At 33.5% G+C, this 18,564-nt stretch overlaps 3 protein-coding genes across 4 annotated transcripts; 2 read left to right on the top strand and 1 right to left on the bottom strand.

The window, feature by feature from the left end:
* Nucleotides 1-235: 235 nt before the first annotated feature.
* On the bottom strand, nucleotides 236-3,206 carry LOC108345318 (metal tolerance protein 4). 2 transcript variants are annotated; one of them, XM_052867170.1, is made up of 4 exons: nucleotides 2,780-3,206; nucleotides 1,318-1,484; nucleotides 1,087-1,237; nucleotides 236-772 (listed from the first exon to the last, which is right to left on the bottom strand). In XM_052867170.1, exons 2-4 carry the CDS (start codon nucleotides 1,399-1,401, stop codon nucleotides 645-647), a joined length of 363 nt encoding a protein of 120 aa, XP_052723130.1. In that variant the 5' UTR covers nucleotides 1,402-1,484; nucleotides 2,780-3,206; the 3' UTR covers nucleotides 236-644. The 2 variants fall into 2 exon arrangements, with proteins under 2 accessions (XP_052723130.1, XP_017439399.1); XM_017583910.2 differs by having other exon boundaries at nucleotides 237-772; nucleotides 1,318-1,492; nucleotides 2,780-3,205.
* Nucleotides 3,207-3,430: 224 nt separating this feature from the next.
* On the top strand, nucleotides 3,431-11,800 carry LOC108344063 (probable 3-hydroxyisobutyryl-CoA hydrolase 3). The gene is made up of 14 exons (XM_052867950.1): nucleotides 3,431-3,652; nucleotides 8,739-8,819; nucleotides 9,004-9,072; nucleotides 9,319-9,382; nucleotides 9,529-9,608; nucleotides 9,731-9,814; nucleotides 9,915-9,999; nucleotides 10,084-10,169; nucleotides 10,289-10,410; nucleotides 10,507-10,567; nucleotides 10,665-10,766; nucleotides 11,015-11,116; nucleotides 11,425-11,466; nucleotides 11,567-11,800. Exons 1-14 carry the CDS (start codon nucleotides 3,614-3,616, stop codon nucleotides 11,696-11,698), a joined length of 1,149 nt encoding a protein of 382 aa, XP_052723910.1. The 5' UTR covers nucleotides 3,431-3,613; the 3' UTR covers nucleotides 11,699-11,800.
* Nucleotides 11,801-12,025: 225 nt separating this feature from the next.
* Nucleotides 12,026-12,894, top strand: LOC108345334 (ABC transporter G family member 11). Its single transcript, XM_017583928.2, has 2 exons — nucleotides 12,026-12,292; nucleotides 12,382-12,894. Exons 1-2 carry the CDS (start codon nucleotides 12,026-12,028, stop codon nucleotides 12,718-12,720), a joined length of 606 nt encoding a protein of 201 aa, XP_017439417.2. The 3' UTR covers nucleotides 12,721-12,894.
* The last annotated feature ends 5,670 nt before the right edge of the window (nucleotides 12,895-18,564 follow it).

Raw genomic sequence — 18,564 nt, 5'->3', positions numbered from 1 at the left:
CGTACTATGATGTAATTTTTTGTTACATCATAAAATGCATAAATCTGTTATGATTGCCAAAATTATGACGCCAATCCATCTATCATAATAGGTCGATTTTACCCATCATAAAAAGTCAGTTTTACACTTGTAAAATATTTTATATTCTAATACAATACACTCCACCTAAATATCAAGATTCCAAACTTTCATATGCTTTACTTTCTATTCTATTTAGTTTCACCTATAAATCCCCTAAAATAATTAACACAAAATTTCTTTTCAAATCCAATCACTCTCCTCCAAAATCAATGTTTGAAAATGAACACAACATAACTTTTTTTTTTAAAAAAATTGTAAACCAAACAAATTATGATATTAATTGCAAAATATATTTACCTAAAGTTCAATTGACCTAAAACACATCACTACAAAAATCTATAATTTTAGTATGGGTTATTTTTGATGTTACCGGGGGTTTTAACCCCCGGAAAATACATTTTCTGCGGTTACAAAAACCACTTGAAAAACCAACGTCACAAAATTACTGGCGGTTTTCTATAAAACCGTTCTTATTTCCAGGGGTTTCTGAAACCGCCGAAATTAACCGAGGTTATGTGAAACCGTCCCTATTTCCAGGGATTTTGGGAAACTGCTGATAATTATTAAGGGTTTTCCAAAATCGTCAGAAAATCATTTTTTAAAAAATAAAATAAAATACTTGATCTTGGGTAGGAGGTAAGGAAAGCTAAAATCTTTGAACTCGCAGCCGGTGCCCAACAACTAAATGCCCCTACAAAAACAAAAACATGACATTGAGCAACATTGGTTAATTGGAACGTTTAATTGGATTCCACAAATATTAAAAAGAACCACTTACGATATTGTTTTTAAGAAAATCCCATTAGAACATAAAACAGAGAAAGGTATAATATGAATGATTAAGTGATGTATTAGAATTAGGTTCCATTGGTTTGACTGATAGTTGTTAATTAAGAAAGAAGGAAAATAGTTTGAGTAGCGTGAGAAAGTAATTAAATAGGTAGAAAGGACATGAAAAGAGGATGCATATATAAATCTCTATTCAGAACACGGATAAGGATATACCTGCATTTTCCATGACAATGCGTGACCAATTTGTAATAGTGTAAATTGCAAGCATAATAGCTCCAATCGGGTCGATCCAGCAGTAATATTTATCACCAAGTACAGCTGCAACTAATCCAACCACGTTTGTTATAACATCAAATTGATGATCCTGAAAGTTGGCATTTCTGAGATGGTTCAGTTGTATTTTAACTTCATTCATAAAGAAACATCAGAAGAGAACCACCATACATCTGCATAGGCACGAACAATCTTGTTTGCCGAGTTTCTACAGTACTGCCAGAGCACAAGCTTCACTGCTGTTGCAAATAGCATAATAGAGCACAACCATATTTGCTTCGGGTAATAATTTCACTAGGACTGTTTTGTATTAGTTGTTGTACAGCTGTGATTAATACCTGAAAGCCTATAGTGAATTGAATCAATTGGTAATATAAGAATGCATTTCAGTACTTTTAATAAAATCATCTTAATTAAAATTGTTGTATTTGAAAAGAAAAAAGAAAGAAAGTAAAGGAGAGTTAATCAAGATTTTAAAACCTTTTAGCCATCTTAGCACCCAGTTAGAATGAAAGTTACTTGATAAACACATTAGAAAAGTAATTCTAAGTGGTTGCGTGAGATATAGAAAATGATTAGAAGTGACATTGCATAAGAAGAAAGGAAAAGAGTATATGAAGATGTATGTAAAAGGTAAAACTATGGATTGGAAAAAGGTTTAGAATCTGATAACTGAAGAAACTAAAAAAAAATCAGAAACGGACAAGTACAAAATTTTGCCTGATGAATCATTTTCAAAATTCATGAAAGATTTAATGGCCCACATTGATTCATCATGTTGATTTAAAGCCATAAGACTGTAAGTTGAGCCAAGATATGGAATAGTAATAAATTAAAAAGCATTGACATTTCACAACACAATTGTACACAACAACTCTGTAGTCACTTCAGTGACTTGCCATTTTGCCAAGTCTCACCTTTGGTACCCCTGTCCCTAACACTGTCTTCATATCACAAATATATATACATATATATTTCCTTATCACACATTTCAAACCACATTAATATCACTGTTACATTATTCTACCTTAATCACAAAACACAACCCTTCTTAATATCATTGGAAATAAGGCAAAGTTTTATATCAGTAGAAATCACAAAGTTAAATTTTATATAAAAGACTTATGAACCAATTTTCTTAAGATTCTGGATGTGTGAATTAAATTCACTCTTCAACATGTATAATCTCTTCCTTATTTTTATTTGTTCATAGTAGACCATATCCTTTCTAATATTAGCAAGTTAGTTCTTTAGAATTCACTTTAAACATTTCTTCTAATAATCTTCTCTCATGAAAATTCTTCTAACTTTTAATAGGCTTCGATACAACAAAAGCTAAAGATGACCAACTTGTTTTGGAAATGGCCAGTGCAACTAAAGCTGAAATTAAATCTGATCATCTTGCACTTGAAGGGAGAAGGCCATGAGCTGAAGCTTATGCCAAATGACCAGTAAAAGGTTGAACCAAGTTGCGGTGACCTTGTTTCAAGTTAAGGACTTCAAGGAACAATTTGTAGAGTTGGAGCAACCTATCACAACCAGTAAATGAAGACAGACACACTTGCTAGACTTGTTACTTGCTGCACTAGATCAACCAACTGGACTGGACAGAGGAATTTACATTGAAGTTTACCTATTGTAGGAAGTCTTTTACTCTAACATGCGAACAACAATCTCGCTCAGGTCACAAGCCACAAATGTAAGGTCGCCGAAGGTTAGGTTTTCGTTTCCAAACAGGGAAAGACGAGAATTGACGAAATCAAGAGTTCCGCACTTTGTTTGAAGATGAACAAACAGATGAACAAACGGCGCGGAGAAGGGGAAGGAGTAGGGTTTTCTTGGTGACAGATAAACGAAAATGAACGAAGGCAGGAGATAAAAATGAATGAAGGCGCGAGGAAGGGGTAGGGTTTTCTTGTTGACAGAGAAGATGGACGAAGGCACAAGAGGAAATGAACGAAGGCACGAGGAGTAGGGTTTGAGAAATTATTTAGTAATTACGGACGATTTCTTTAAACAACAGTTGAAAAATTAGAATTAAAAATAAATGTGAGGGACGGTTTTTATTATAAACAGCAAAAATATTTTAAAAAATTAAAAAATAGAAGATTAGTTGCGGCTTTAGTTATAAACCGCTCCAAATTATTTGGGGTTTTCAAACCCCAAAAAATAACCTCTATTAAAATAGATTATTTTTGTAGTGCATCAATTTGTTCTTAGTAGATGTCAAGGTGGCTAAATCCTTACACCAACATAACACTATGGTTGTTCATCTGACCTGTAACATGTGCCAACCGTCCTACATCTTGATATTGTTTTTATTTTCCTTCTCAGCTCAACTCTAAAATCCACTCTCCTATGCCTCTTATAACTTATAATTAGATTTATAAATAGAGAGAGGTTTTATTGAGCTCAACTTGTGTGCCTTCTTTTCAAAACTGTCTTATTGTAAAAATTCATACTGCACATGGCTCCCACTCTCAACTTTGATAGGGAACAAAACCAGGTTTTCTTCTTCTTGTTCTTCTGATAAGATTTTCTGATAATATAGTACCGTCATGAAAACTTTTTGGACAGTGATATACTGCAAAGAAAGGTTATTGTTAGTATTTTAAGGTTGTGAAAGGAGTAGTTGATGGGATAGAGAAAATGTAGAGATAGTAGAATGTAGAAGTAGTAGTTGAAAGAAGTGTTGTAGTTGTCTTTAGTTGTAGTAGATGTGGCTTCATACAAATGGTAGATGTTGGCTACATACATCAAATGGTAGAGTTCATGGGTATTTATAGACCCATAGATTATTCTAGAACATACTAGCCACAACTTATGTGGAATGTTCTAGATTTTTACCTATGTAGAATATTCTTGATTTTTCTTCCTATCTTAGGTTTTTCTATAATATTCTAGAACTTGTATTACATGTCAATTCTTCTATCTAAGGAGCTTCTACATTCTTCTAGAATTTGCATTACACTTTAATACTCCTCCTTAATGCAAATTCGGTAACTCCAAGCATTGTGCGCAGTAGTTCAAATCTTGGTCTTGGTAATGCCTTCGTAAATATATCTGCAATTTGGTCTTCTGTTGGACAGTACTCGAGTCGTATTTGTTTAGTTGTCTCTTCATCTCGAATGAAGTGATATTTAATGGCTATGTGTTTTGTTCTTTGATGATGGACTGGATTTTTTGCTATTGCTATTGCCGATTTGTTGTCGCAATAGATAATAGTTGGTCCAGCTTGTGGTTCACCCATTTCTTCAAGTATTCTTCGTAGCCATATTGCTTGACTTGTGGTTTCAGCAACTGCTACATACTCTGCTTCTGCTGTTGATTGTGCCACGGTTGCTTGCTTCTTTGATGCCCAAGATAAAATACCCGATCCTAGTGAGAAAGCATATCCTGACGTACTCTTCATGTCGTCCACTGATCCTGCCCAATCACTATCTGTGTAGCCAATCATCCTTGAGTTAGTCACGGTTTTGTACCATATACCAAACTCCTTTGTGCCTTGTAGATATCTTAAAATTCTTTTTCCTACTCCATAATGAATCTGACTTGGGTTTTGCATGAATCTTGATAGAAGACTTGTAGCATACATAATGTCTGGTCGTGTGGCTGTGAGATAGAGAAGACTTCCAATTAAGCTTCTGTAGCATGATGCATCTACCTCTTGTGCTCCATCATCTTTTTGTAGCTTTTCGTTTACCACCAATGGAGTAGTGACAGGTTTACAACCATTCATCTTGAACTTCTTTAATAGAGCTTCAATATATTTCTTTTGAGAGATAAATATACCTTCCTTTTCTTGTTTCACCTCTATACCGAGGAAATAGTTCATCAAGCCAAGGTCTGTCATTTCAAATGTCTTCATCATGTCTTCTTTAAATTCTTTCATCATCTCTATATTGTTTCCTGTATAGATAAGATCATCGACATATATAGAGACAATGAGATGGTACTGACCTTGTGCCTTAATATATAGTGTTGGCTCACTCTTGCTCCTCCTGAATCCTTGATCGATGAAGTATTTATCAATCTTGCTATACCATGCTCGAGGAGCTTGCTTCAGGCCATATAATGCTTTTTTAAGTTTTAGTACTTTGCCTTCATTGCCTTTGTCGATGAAGCCCTGTGGTTGTTCAACATAAATCTCTTCTTCGAGTACCCCATTTAGAAAGGCTGACTTGACATCCAGTTGATAGATGTTCCATCCTTTTTGTGCTGCAAGAGCTATTAAAACTCTAATTGTATCTAAGCGAGCAACTGGAGCAAATGTCTCATTGTAGTCTATTCCTGGTTGCTGTGAGTAGCCTTTGGCAACCAATCTTGCTTTATGCTTTTGTATAGTTCCATCAGGATTGAGCTTTGTTTTATATATCCATTTGACTCCAATGATGTCTTTTCCATGAGGGCAATTTACGAGTTCCCAAGTGTTATTCTTCTCAATCATTTTAATCTCTTCTTCCATAGCCTTGACCCATACTTCTTGCTTTGATGCTTCTTCATAACAGTTAGGCTCAATCATGGCCATATTGCAAGTTTCATATATGTCTACCAAAGATCTTACTCTTCTTGGACTAGATTCAGGTGAAGAATCTTGTTGTGGAGGTGGAGAAAGCATACCTGAATTTTCTACCTCTTCTTGAGTTTCTTCTTGAGATTGTTGCACTGGAAGTAAAATGTTGCTTTTAACAACTTTTTCTTCTTCCCAATTCCAAGAAGCATTTTCGTCAACTTCAACATCTCGACTGATGATGAGCTTTTTCGTTTGTAGGTTGTAGACTCGATAGCCTTTTGATTGTGTGCTATATCCCAAGAATATTCCTCGTATAGTTTTGTCTTCAAGCTTGTGCCTCCTTTGATCAGGAACATGTATGTAGCAAATAGACCCAAATACTCGTAGGTGTTTAGCCGATGGCTTTCTCCCACTCCAAGTTTCAATAGGAGTCTTGTCTTGGATTGCTTTAGTTGGACATCTGTTTAGAATATAAACTGCAGTGTAGACTGCTTCAGCCCAAAAAGTGTTAGGCATACTTTTCTCTTTCAGCATTGATCTTGCCATCTCCATAACTGTGCGATTCTTTCTCTCTGACACGCCATTTTGTTGTGGAGTATATGCGACTGTAAGTTGTCGCTCTATGCCTTCATCTTCACAGAATTTGTCAAACTCGCGAGATGTGTACTCCTTGCCACGATCACTTCTAAGTATTTTTAGCTGTTTTCCACTTTGCTTCTCAACAAGGGCCTTGAATTTCTTGAATACTCCAAAAACTTCTGACTTTGCCTTTAAGAAATAGACCCATGTCATTCTAGAGAAGTCATCAATGAAGAGGATGAAATACCTGTTGTTATGATGTGAAGGTGTTCTCATCGGTCCGCAAACATCGGTATGAATCAACTCCAATAAGTCTTTTGCTCTCCATGCTTTCTCTGTCGAGAATGGTAATCGATGTTGTTTTCCGAGGAGACATCCTTCACATGATTCATTATTCTCTTTCAAGTATGGAAGATCTCTCATCATGTTTTTCGTATATAGAAGCTTTAAGGCATGTGTGTTGAAGTGGCCAAATCTCCTATGCCAAAGCCATGAGTCATCAACTTCTACCTTCATGGCAATATTAGTTCCAGGTTTGAAGCTTATAGGAAAGCTTCTATTTCTCTTCTCCATTTTTACTTGGCCAATTTCTATCATTTTATTGTCATAAATTTTGCATGTATCTTTCTCAAAATGAAGAGAATATCCATTCTCCATCATTTGGCCAATACTTAAAAGATTTTCTTTAAGATTTGGAACTAGTAAAACATCCTTGATGAATTTCGTACCTTTCTTTGTCTCCACCATGACAGTTCCTTTACCTCGAGACTCCACTGTGGTGCCATTTCCTAGCCGAACTTTGACATTGACAGATTTATCAATGTCTTTGAAGATACTTTGATCTTTTGCCATGTGATTACTGCATCCACTATCCAAGTACCAACTTCCTTCTCTACCAGAAGATTCTTGATTGGCGTAGAATAAGAGTTTCTCTTGATTATCTTCTTCCGCAAAGTTTGCTTGATGCTTATTTTTATTACGACAATACTTCTCTATGTGACCAAACTTCTTGCAATAGTGGCATTGAGGTTTTCCATGATGCCAACAATCTTTTTCCAAGTGACTTGTCTTTTTACATATGCCACATGGAGGATATTTTTCTTGACGAGTCATAGAGAAGCTTCTAGGATTTTCTTTATTTCTAGAAATTTCTTCTCTACTTTTATTTCCTTCATATTCTTTATTCTGAGACCGTAATTTTAGTTTTGATTGAAAGGCATTTTCAACCGAGTCTTCTTCATGCCTTTTCAATCTTTGTTCATAAGCTTCAAGCGAGCCCATTAGTTGTGTGATTGACAATGTAGCCAAATCTTTTGTTTGTTCAATCGCGGTTGCGATTGCATCATACTTTTGGGGAATAGAAATTAAAATTTTCTCAACGATCTTTTTGTCAAGAATATTTTCCCCATAGGCTCTCATCTGACTAACTATTTCTTTTATTCTAGAATAGTAGTCTTTAATGGTCTCAGATTCTTTCATTCTTATTAATTCAAACTCTCGTCTTAGAGAATGAAGTTTAATATTGCGTACCTCGTCACTTCCTTGAAACTCCTCTTGTATTGTGTTCCAAGCTTGTTTTGCACTTGTGGCTCCAATTATCCTTGGAAAAATTGTGTCATCAACTGCTTGTTGAAGAACAAATAAAGCCCTTGAATCCTTCTGCTTGTTTTCTTTCAACTCCTTCTTTTGAGCTACAGTAAGAGTAGAGGTGTCTTCTGGAATAGTGAATCCCTCTTCTATGATATCCCATAAATCTTGAGAGCGGAAGAATGTCTTCATTTTGACACTCCAAAAATCATAATTTTCTCCTTTGAAAATAGGTACTGGAATTGATGATGTTTGATTAGTAGTAGCCATGTGTTGAGAATATATTTGGAAGTAGTAGAATGAGTTATAGTTTTGTTTGAGGTAGTTGAAAATTTTATCTACGCCCAGTAGATGACCGAACGTAGCTCTGGTACCACTGTTAGTATTTTAAGGTTGTGAAAGGAGTAGTTGATGGGATAGAGAAAATGTAGAGATAGTAGAATGTAGAAGTAGTAGTTGAAAGAAGTGTTGTAGTTGTCTTTAGTTGTAGTAGATGTGGCTTCATACAAATGGTAGATGTTGGCTACATACATCAAATGGTAGAGTTCATGGGTATTTATAGACCCATAGATTATTCTAGAACATACTAGCCACAACTTATGTGGAATGTTCTAGATTTTTACCTATGTAGAATATTCTTGATTTTTCTTCCTATCTTAGGTTTTTCTATAATATTCTAGAACTTGTATTACATGTCAATTCTTCTATCTAAGGAGCTTCTACATTCTTCTAGAATTTGCATTACACTTTAATAGTTATGAAGAAATTAAACTTATAAAATTGTGTTCTAACTAATCCTTAAAATAGAGATAAACATAAAATCATATGAAGATGAAATCAGTAGTTTAATAATGAATTGATTATATGAAGGTCTTTATGATAAATTATTGTATGACTATTCTTCCCTTTATAGGTTCTTTTCACCGGAAATTCTTGTGTGAAGGTAGTGATACTAAACAGACCTAAGAAGCTAAACAGCCTTAACCATGAAATGGTAAGTTCATAAATCCAATTCTTAAATGGTTTTAAAGTAGATTGCTTCAATTACTAAGAAGCTTAATTAATTGAGCTGTCATTGTTTCAAGTGATTTCATTTGTAAAGGATGCCCCATTTTAAACTAAGAGAAAATAGGTTCTTGTGTGGAGGACTGACAATGGATTTTTCTGCTGTTTTGCAGATTTGTCAAATAAGTAGTAATTTAGAGTTGTATGAGAATGACCCTTTAGTCCAACTTGTGATATTGAAGGTAAGATAAGCAAATAACCTCCCGGGGAATTTTTCTAGTAGTGTTTGTTGGATTGAAAATCAGAAGAATGAGCACAGTTTGCAGTTTCTTCGATTAAAATTCATACTTTTGAGCTAATTACAACTTTTTCTTTTTCTGAAATTAACTATCTGTTTAGTTAAATATCTACATTATTAGTTTATGCATGATACGTTTCCATTATCATTGAGACATAATAACCATCCTTTGTTTTCTGGCGTTAACTAGGGTAATGGAAAAGCTTTTTGTGCTGGTGGTGATGTCGTATCAGTGATCACGTCTTTAGTTGCAGGTACAGCTTATCCAAAACTAGAAAAAATTATAAGTTTTCAACATATTTCAAGAACATGTTGAATTAATGGTTTTGAAACTATATAAGTTGTTGGATAAGCTAACTATACTTGGCTATTTAAAATTTACCTACATATATGAATCTAGGACACCGGACCTATGCATCTAGATATTACAGGAAACAGCTTACTCTGGACCATTTGATTGCAACCTATAAAAAGCCTACAGTGAGTTTGTTAAGTTTCAAATCGTAGTCATCACTAATTTCCTTCACAAAATTACTTTTTTTTTTTGTGGTGAAATAGAACAAAAGTTTTACAAAGTGGTTGCTTTTGTGTTGTGGAATCAGGTCTCTCTTATCAATGGAATAGTGATGGGAGGAGGAGCAGGTCTGTCTATGCCCACAAGGTTTAGGGTTGTCACTGAAAAAGCAGTAAGTTTCTGTCATCATCACTTCCCTTCCCAGAGCTTTAGAATTAAAAAAGGTTGAATTTTTCATTGATTATCCAGAATTATTTATGCATTATTTGTAGGTATTTGCAATGCCAGAGGCATCTATAGGACTTTTTCCAGATGTAGGAGCCAGTTACTTCCTTTCTAGACTTCCTGGCTTTTTTGGTAGGCTTTTAAATGTGTAATTAAGAATATATTCATGTTTGTGTTTTTTTCTTTTTTGTATTGATATCAATTTGCAATATGAAGGGGAATATCTAGGGTTGAGTGGAGCACGTTTGGATGGAGCAGAAATAGCAGCATGTGGTTTGGCCACACATTTTGTGCCTTCAACAGTATAAAACTATCACCTGTTCCTCAATTAATATACTTTGCCTGTAATTGGTTTTAATAATGTGATATCTAAGAACTATAATATAAATCCGTACAAATAAATTATTCTTATGCGCAACAGAAGCTAACGTCATTGGAAAATGCTTTACAAGTTCTTAATTCTCCAAATGTTTCAACAATTTCTGCACTGATAGAAACGTTCGCAGAGAAACCAAATGTGAAAGAAGACAGCCCTTTTAGGAGGTAAATCAGGAAAACTTACATAGGATTCTGCTCTTTAGATTTTGTGTTTTTTGAGAATTGAAACACATAACAAGGTTTTCACTGTACCAAACTAAGGTTGGAAGTTATAAACAAATGTTTCTCAAAAGAAACTGTGGAGAAAATAATTGAATCATTGGTAAGTATATCTCTGCATCAGTATCATTTCTCCTTTACAATGTTGAATAATGCTTCGTATATAATATGATTTTGAACCATATGACCATGTTTTATAGGAAGAACACGAATCAGAAAATGGAGCTGAAAAGTGGATTACGAATGCGTTAAGCTTCATGCGCTCATCTTGTCCTACTAGCCTCAAGATATTTCTCAAATCAGTAAGAGCAACAGGGATAAAAGTCAACTTATTTTAATTGTTGATCGTAATTTGTCTTTTATATTTACTAAGGAAAATTCCATGATGCATTTAAATATTAATCAATATTATTTCTAGTATCTTTTGTAAGAACTTTCTAAAATTTCATTTTGGTTGTATTCACAAGATTACAATCAAATTTCTGTCACACTAATATTTTTTTTTTACAAATTTTGTAATATTAATGAGAAGGATTTTGTTGACTGTTAGATTAAGAAAGGGCGGGTGGAAAAGATTGACCAATGTCTTTATCGAGACTATATCATTGCCTCCCACTTCTCGAGAGGAACTCTTGGCAATAATTTCTCTGAGGTAAATATTTCGGTATAAAAAAAATATTTTAACTTTTCAGCTTATGATTTTAAAAGTGATTAATGAAACCATTTGATAAACAAATGAATATGATGTTTTTGTTAATTGAATGATAAGTCTAAATTTGAATAACTGTGATATTTAATCACTATTTAAGTGTCACCTCTCAAATAAATTTGTTCATACATTTCATCAATAAGAAGTTATAACTATTTTAACTGTATATTGATTTTTTTTTCTCGAAATTAGGATACAGAGATTAGTTTTATTTATGTTGTAACAATTCTTGTCTTGAATTTACTCAAAAGGGCACGAGAGCAAAGCTATTCGATAAAGACAACAAGCCCAAGGTAAGACATAATATCTAATGTTCCATTTCTATTGATATACTTTGAATATTTCTCTTAAACTTATATTGTTTTGGCACTTTTGTTTGCTATTGTTTTGTAGTGGGAGCCTTCGAAACTAGAGCTTGTTGATGAAGAAACGGTGAACGAATACTTTAGGAGCATCAATGATAATGAGTGGGAATATCTTCGATTTCCTGATAGATCCAATTTCGAAATTATGAGCAAATTATAGATTGAAGCTACAAGTTTTAGCCATAATAACTATATACAAATAGTTTATGAATAAATTGTAGTTTTCTGTATTTACAAATGAATTTTTTATGCGACGTGATTCTGTGTAGGTTTTTCTATTTCGTATTTTCTCCTTTGTCTTGTACAGTATCATTTTGAGAGAGTACATGAATAAAAGAACTGATATTTTTATCGTTTATTTTTTAAGAAAAAAAGTGCTCTTCTTTGTTAGTATTCTTAAACAATTCAAGAGATTAATTTTCTTCTTACAAGTTATATAACCTTAAACTGTAAGAAAACATGAACAAGGATTGTGCCCAACTTAATGATGGCAATTGCCAGCATTGTCCCCAACTTCCTCATGGGCATCATTATTAGAGCCGGAATTCAGGTATGCATTAAATTACATCCATCCAAAACAATGCCATCTTTTCCTTTAAACCACCACTCAAAATTCAACCGTCTCCATCATTCTTTTATAAATTTCTGCCTTTTATTCAACAGTGGATCTACTAAATGGCTTCCACATGATATCCCAAAGCCAGTCTGGCGTTACCCTATGTCATACATCAGTTTCCATTTCTGGGCACTGCAGGTAACAGAAGCAACACATTTCAATACTCGAATCCCATGTGCTGTTGTTATATCTTAGTTTGATGATAAAAACTGTGAAAACTCTTTCAGGGTCAGTACCAGAATGATTTGAGGGGCTTGATATTTGACAACCAGACACCAGAGCTTCCAAAGATACCAGGAGAATACATCTTGGAAAAAGTGTTCCAAATAGATGTGAACAGATCGAAGTGGATTAACCTGAGTGTGATCTTCAGCATGATTGTGATCTACCGCATTATATTCTTTATCATGATAAAAATAAACGAAGATGTGACACCATGGGTGAGAGGGTACATGGCTAGAAGGAGAATGCAGCAGAAGAGTGGAGCACAGAACACAACTATTGCACCTGATGTTCTCACTCAGTCACCATCTCTCAGAACCTATGTTTCCCCTCCAACAAAATGAACTCTTCAAAACTTTTACTCCTTTCATTATCAACTAGGATTAGATATATATATATATATATCAGACAAAATTCTTATTGCTTTTACACATTCTTGCCCTTTAACCCTACTTTCAGTAAGTTATCACTGCCTTCTTGTTTATAATTTGGGAAAAAATATCAGTTTACTTCTACTTTCTCCAGTGTTCATTCTCATTCATGTTATATATATATATATATATATATATAGGGAGAGAAAGGGTATGATTAATTTTGGAGTGATTCACCTGTTTCACCCTCAGCTTACCAATTGATAATTATGCTCTTATTTAATAAAATCTGAAAAAAATGTAATAATAATTTAATAATTTTTCAACTATCAACAACTCTTACACTCTGTTAATTTGAGGGGAAATGACTATTCACGGTAATTGGCGACGATTGATTTGGAAAACATACGCGTTCGATTGAAGTGAGTCACGCAGACGGGTTTGCGGTGAAACGCGGGATGTTTGTACTGTTCACTCACCCGCGGATATGGTGACATTTGGAGGGTGAAATGCAAATTTTCTTAAATGCCCCTATAACTCAAAATAATTCCCAGATGAATTTTGATACTTAATATAATCTAGTTGTAATTCACTGCATGTTTACAATAAGAACACAGTTACGGCTTTTGTGATAAAGAGGATCCGTATCCGGTTCCAAGAGGACTCGTATTCGGTTCCACTACCATGAAGAAAAACAACACCAAGCTGTATTCGGTTCCCATAGGCTCGTATTTGGTTACCCAGCCCTCCTGTGTATTCGGTTCCATGGTTGTCGACGTTGGAGCTCGGTTCGAATGGGTGAATTCAGTTTGCATGGAGGAATTAGCTTGCAAGCTTGATGGTTATGGTGCCATATTCACGATGGTGGAGGTTGCAAGGTTGGTGGTCTACGCTTTGAAGAAGGACGACGATGCAGCGTGGTGTTGTGGACGTACGTGAAGGTGCATTTGTTGATCTCCGGGAGGAGGTCGTTGGCGAAGTCGAGTTTATCCATGGCGATGCACTCGGCGCATTGGAGGAAGAGACCAAGAAGTTTGAGGCCGATGGACTCGGCGGCGTGAGGTTGGGGATCGAAGGCTTGTTCGTCCTCGGTGGCAGTATCGCAGAGAAGTTGGTTCGCTTGAAAGAAGGCATAGTGTGGAGGGTGGTGTTGGTGTGATTCAGATGATGCAAGAGGAGAAAGAGTATTGATTTTGGTGATTGATGAGATTGGTTGTTGAGTTGAAGCATTTGTGTTTGTTGATGGTGTTGTTTTCAAAACTTTCGCAGGCTTTTTTGAACGATTTTTCTCTCTGTGCATTTTGAATCTAGGTATGCCTCTGTGGAGCATCTCCATTTCTTACCATCAGTTCTTCTACAGAAAGATAAAAAAAGCAAAAACTCACAGTGTTGTGCCTGGTTAGGCAAAAGCCTCGAAGACAGAGGGGGAATCAAAGTAGCTCCTTTTTATTGTGAAGAGAAGATCAGGTGGAATGGAAATTCCCGAAGCCATGTACTTGTAGATGAAAGCTTGATGTTCAAGCTCTTGCCACTGTGATGGGGTGAAGGGAAACCTATTCCTCTCATTCATCATCAAGCAAGAAGAGTAGAAAAGAGGGAAATAGAAATATGTAGACCAAAGGAAAGCCATATATATATATACATATATATATATATATATATATATATATATATATATATATATATATATATATATATGCACCAGAGAGAAATAAAAAAAAGTATCATGAAAATGCAGAGGTGAAAATGTTTGTATGTGAGAGAAAAGAGAAAGAGAGTGGTGATGAGTACGTATTATTGATAATATTAGAATAGGAGTGAGGAGAGAAGAGGAGGTATAATTTTACTAATTTATAATATTAGTAAAATATATATACTAACCTTCATTTTACTAATTTATAATTCTTTTACATTTTAAAAATTAATTTTAAAAATTATTTATAATTTTTGTCTCTTTATAAACATTTTTATAATTAAATATAACATTAATAAATAACATTTTATATTACTTTAATAACTAGGGGCATTTTGGGGAATCTTTAATTTCTATCAATTACACTAATTTTTTAAATCTGTCACATCAATCAAATCCTATACTAATTCTCACAAACTTTACTTCCAAATCCACTCTCAATTTCACTAAAAAAAACAACCAAAAAATTACCCTTAAATCCACTCAAATCTATTCAAATCATCTCCCCCAAATTCCTACAAAAGAACAAAGCCTTAATGATGTACTATTGTATTATAATAAAAATTAAAAATTAATAAACTGTTAAAAAATCAATAAAAAAGTTTAAAAAAACCACAAAACACAACAAATTAAATTTAAATTAATAAACGAATTAAAAACTAAAAAAATATACAACAAATAATTAAATAATAATTCATATTGAAAAATAAAATATCAATAAATAATTATAGATTCAAAAAATTAACAAACAAATTTAAATTCTGAAATTAAAAAAAATTAATTACATTAAAAATAAAATTTAGAAAAATATAATATAAAAATAAAACTCAGATTACAAAATATTAACACCAAAATATTTAATATTTAAATAAACTAATAAAAAAATATAAAAAACAAATCAAATTCAAAAAGCAATTAAATATACTAAAGCAAATGAAAAGAAGGAAAAGCATTGTAATTGACCGTAGTTCAAGTTGCGGCAACAACAATTAAATCACACTTCCAAGTGAAGTGTGACAGTTGCATTTCTAATTGCGACGCGATATGAACCGCACTTTCAACTGTCATTAGACAACATTTCAATTTGCGGTGAGCTCTCAACTGCACTTCCAAATGCAGAGAGCTCTGCAACCTTTCTTCCAAACCCCGGCGTGCTCTCAATCAGTGTGGTTAAAGCATCGACCTTCATGTTATGAGAAAAGAAAGGATGAAAATTGTGTATATTATTTCATTATAAGAAGAGAGTACAATTGATATATATATATATATATATATATATATATATATATATATATATATATATATAGTTGTTTAAAACAACAGAAAAATGGAATATAAATATATGAACATAAATACACAGATATGTACGGAAAATAAATTAAATCCAATATCCCCCTCAAGCTGCAGCATATATATCCTTAATGCTCAACTTAGACAACAAAGATTGAAATTGTGTTGGATGCAAAGCTTTAGTATGAATGTCTGCAAGTTGGGCTGAAGTAGAAATGGGCAGGAGCTTAATTATACCAGCTTGAACTTTATCCCTTATGAGATGACAATCAATTTCAATATGCTTTGTCCTCTCATGCATGGCTGGATTTTGTGCAATTTGTATAGTAGATTGATTATCACAAAACAGAGGAACTGGTTGTGGTAGAGGCTGTTTCAAATCATGGAGCAAATACAAAAGCCATTGAATTTCACATGTTGTGGAAGCTAAGGCTCTATATTCTGCTTCGGTTGATAATCTAGATATAGTACCTTGCTTCTTGGATTTCCAACTTATTAAGGATGCACCATAGAACACATTAAAACCAGTCACCGACCTTCTAGTGTCAGGGCAAGCAGCCCAATCAAAATCACTTAAAGCCTTGAGAGCATGTTCTGTGTTGGAGGGAAGAATAATCCTTGTCTTGTATTTCACATGAAAATTTAGAAATGGTAATTTTACAAGATAGAGATTTAGTTAACTTTGTGACCGAAATAATATTGACTAAAAACATTAGGAACAAACAAGACATTATGTAAAGTAAGGTGTGGGCTAAGAGAAACTGTGCTAGAATATTGAACAAATGAAGAGTTCTTGATGGGTAGTGATATTGTAATTGGTGAGATTCTATGATGAGAAATAAAATGAGACAAAGAACTAGATATATGATCAGTAGCACCTGTGTCTAGGATCCATTAGGAATAAATATTACCTTGATCCTAAGAAGAAGTGGAAACATTATGAGAACTCACTAGATCGGTAGAATGTGTGACTATGGGATTAGATTGAGGAAAAAGTGCCAATAGACCATGAATTTACTCTTGAGAAAGTCCAATAGTTGAGGAATGTGACTGCGCCTGAGAATTAGTAGAAGAATGAACAACTGCAAAAGTCATTGAATTTCACAACCTCAAATTGGACAAAAATTTCACAACCCGAATCTCCAGAAAATCCTCCAGATTCCTCAAAAATCAATCCAAGGCTATGAGTGATTAAAACACCCAATTGTTTCTCATTGAAAACCCTAGAAAGAAAAGTCAAAACATAAAACATAACGATGCGAGAGTAACAGAGGGAGTAGCCATAGAAGGAGAAGAAATTGTAGGAAAGCCAAGAAGAAAAGGTAGAAGATGAAGATCTTGGCAGTAACAGAATTGGCTGCGGAAGAATGTGATCAAGAATTAATTTTCTTCTGATACCATGCTCTGAGAAAAGAAAGGATGAAAATTGTGTATATTATTACATTATAAGGAGAGAGTACAATTGATATATATAGTTGTTTAAAAAAAATATAAAAACATAATATAAATATATGAACATAAATACACAGATATGAACGGAAAATAAATTAAATCCAATACTTCGTCCCATCCAACCCAGAAATGCATCCCAACACATACAAAGAGCACATAAAAATACTACATACAAACAATCCATACAAACAACACATACAAATAAATATCATCACATACAACCTTTCTATCATACAAAGCTTAAGGAAAGAACAACCAACCTAGACGCCCAAGCTAAGAAGAACCACCACTACAAGCACTCACCACGACAGCCACCAAGGAGAGCTCTGTGCATGACAACAAGTAAAGTGAGGGAGGAGGGGAGGATGAAAGGAGCATTGCGCACGAGAAGAGAGAAGAAAGGGTGTAAGATTTCAGAACGTGAAATGCGACAGAAAAGTAAAAAATAAGTACTTGTTTTTAACTGTTGAATGGATAAAAACAATCAAAATATTCTCTATGATTCTAACAAAGACACAATTGGAATAGTGAAAAATTGGGAGGTGCATGATGAAACTGGTAAGGTGTAGAGACTCTTAATTTTGTTTTACAAATACCATTGTTAAATATGATTAGCCATATCTTAAAGTTCTTAGCCACTGTTCACTTGGTTAATCATAATGGTCATGATATATGCAGACATGTTTAATTTTTATCACAGGTTGCTGAGTTGTTTTATTCAATTTATCCAGCAACTTTTGTCGTACAAATTTAGAATTTCTACTAATTTTTTTTTTGTTTTTTTTGTCATATCTTCATTATTTTGAAAAGAGAGAATCCAAAAGCCCAAAGAACTCATTTTATATTATATAAGCAATAACTTTAGCTGTACTTCAAAACTGAGACAAGTGCGATATGGGTTAAGCAACTTTACCACAATTGGACCACTAAAATATTCTTAAAAGCATTAAGTTCACTAATTAAATGCTGAAGTGAAATTAAACTAATCACATGTTAAATTAATAAAATGAATCTATAATAGGATGAACCATTTTGACCAAACTGAGCAACACACATCATCCTTCTTTGTTTGTTGTTAAAAGCACAATGTTTGTAATTAAATTATTTTTGTTTTTTAATTTTGTTAGTTAATTAATTTTAGATAATATTTATTAAAATTAAATTACTTAAACTATATTTTCATTAATTTATATTAAGTAAATATAATTTAGATTAATTAAATTATTAAAAAAGTGAAGATGTAAGAAGTCGTATATCCTTTTAAATTTTCACTTTTTTTAATAATTTAATTAATCTAACTTATTCTTTTTTATATGTTAGACATAAGGATAGACTTTTTTTCATTTAAAGTCGGTGTTCCCATGATTTGTCTATTTCCATAA

Source organism: Vigna angularis, chromosome 8, assembly GCF_016808095.1.
Source record: "Vigna angularis cultivar LongXiaoDou No.4 chromosome 8, ASM1680809v1, whole genome shotgun sequence".
Lineage (NCBI taxonomy): Eukaryota > Viridiplantae > Streptophyta > Magnoliopsida > Fabales > Fabaceae > Vigna > Vigna angularis.
This window is presented reverse-complemented; position numbering and strand designations above follow the sequence as displayed.

Coding starts and splice junctions, on each gene's coding strand:
- LOC108345334 (XM_017583928.2), top strand. CDS start 12,026: ATGGCAATTGCCAGCATTGTCCCCAACTTCCTCATGGGCATCATTATT. Junction 12,293..12,381: donor TCCATTTCTGGGCACTGCAG/GTAACAGAAGCA, acceptor AAACTCTTTCAG/GGTCAGTACCAGAATGATTT.
- LOC108345318 (XM_052867170.1), bottom strand. CDS start 1,401: ATGCTATTTGCAACAGCAGTGAAGCTTGTGCTCTGGCAGTACTGTAGA. Junction 1,238..1,317: donor TTGTTCGTGCCTATGCAGAT/GTATGGTGGTTC, acceptor GCCAACTTTCAG/GATCATCAATTTGATGTTAT. Junction 773..1,086: donor CATTGTCATGGAAAATGCAG/GTATATCCTTAT, acceptor TTGTTTTTGTAG/GGGCATTTAGTTGTTGGGCA.
- LOC108344063 (XM_052867950.1), top strand. CDS start 3,614: ATGGCTCCCACTCTCAACTTTGATAGGGAACAAAACCAG. Junction 9,383..9,528: donor GATCACGTCTTTAGTTGCAG/GTACAGCTTATC, acceptor ATATGAATCTAG/GACACCGGACCTATGCATCT. Junction 11,467..11,566: donor ATAAAGACAACAAGCCCAAG/GTAAGACATAAT, acceptor ATTGTTTTGTAG/TGGGAGCCTTCGAAACTAGA.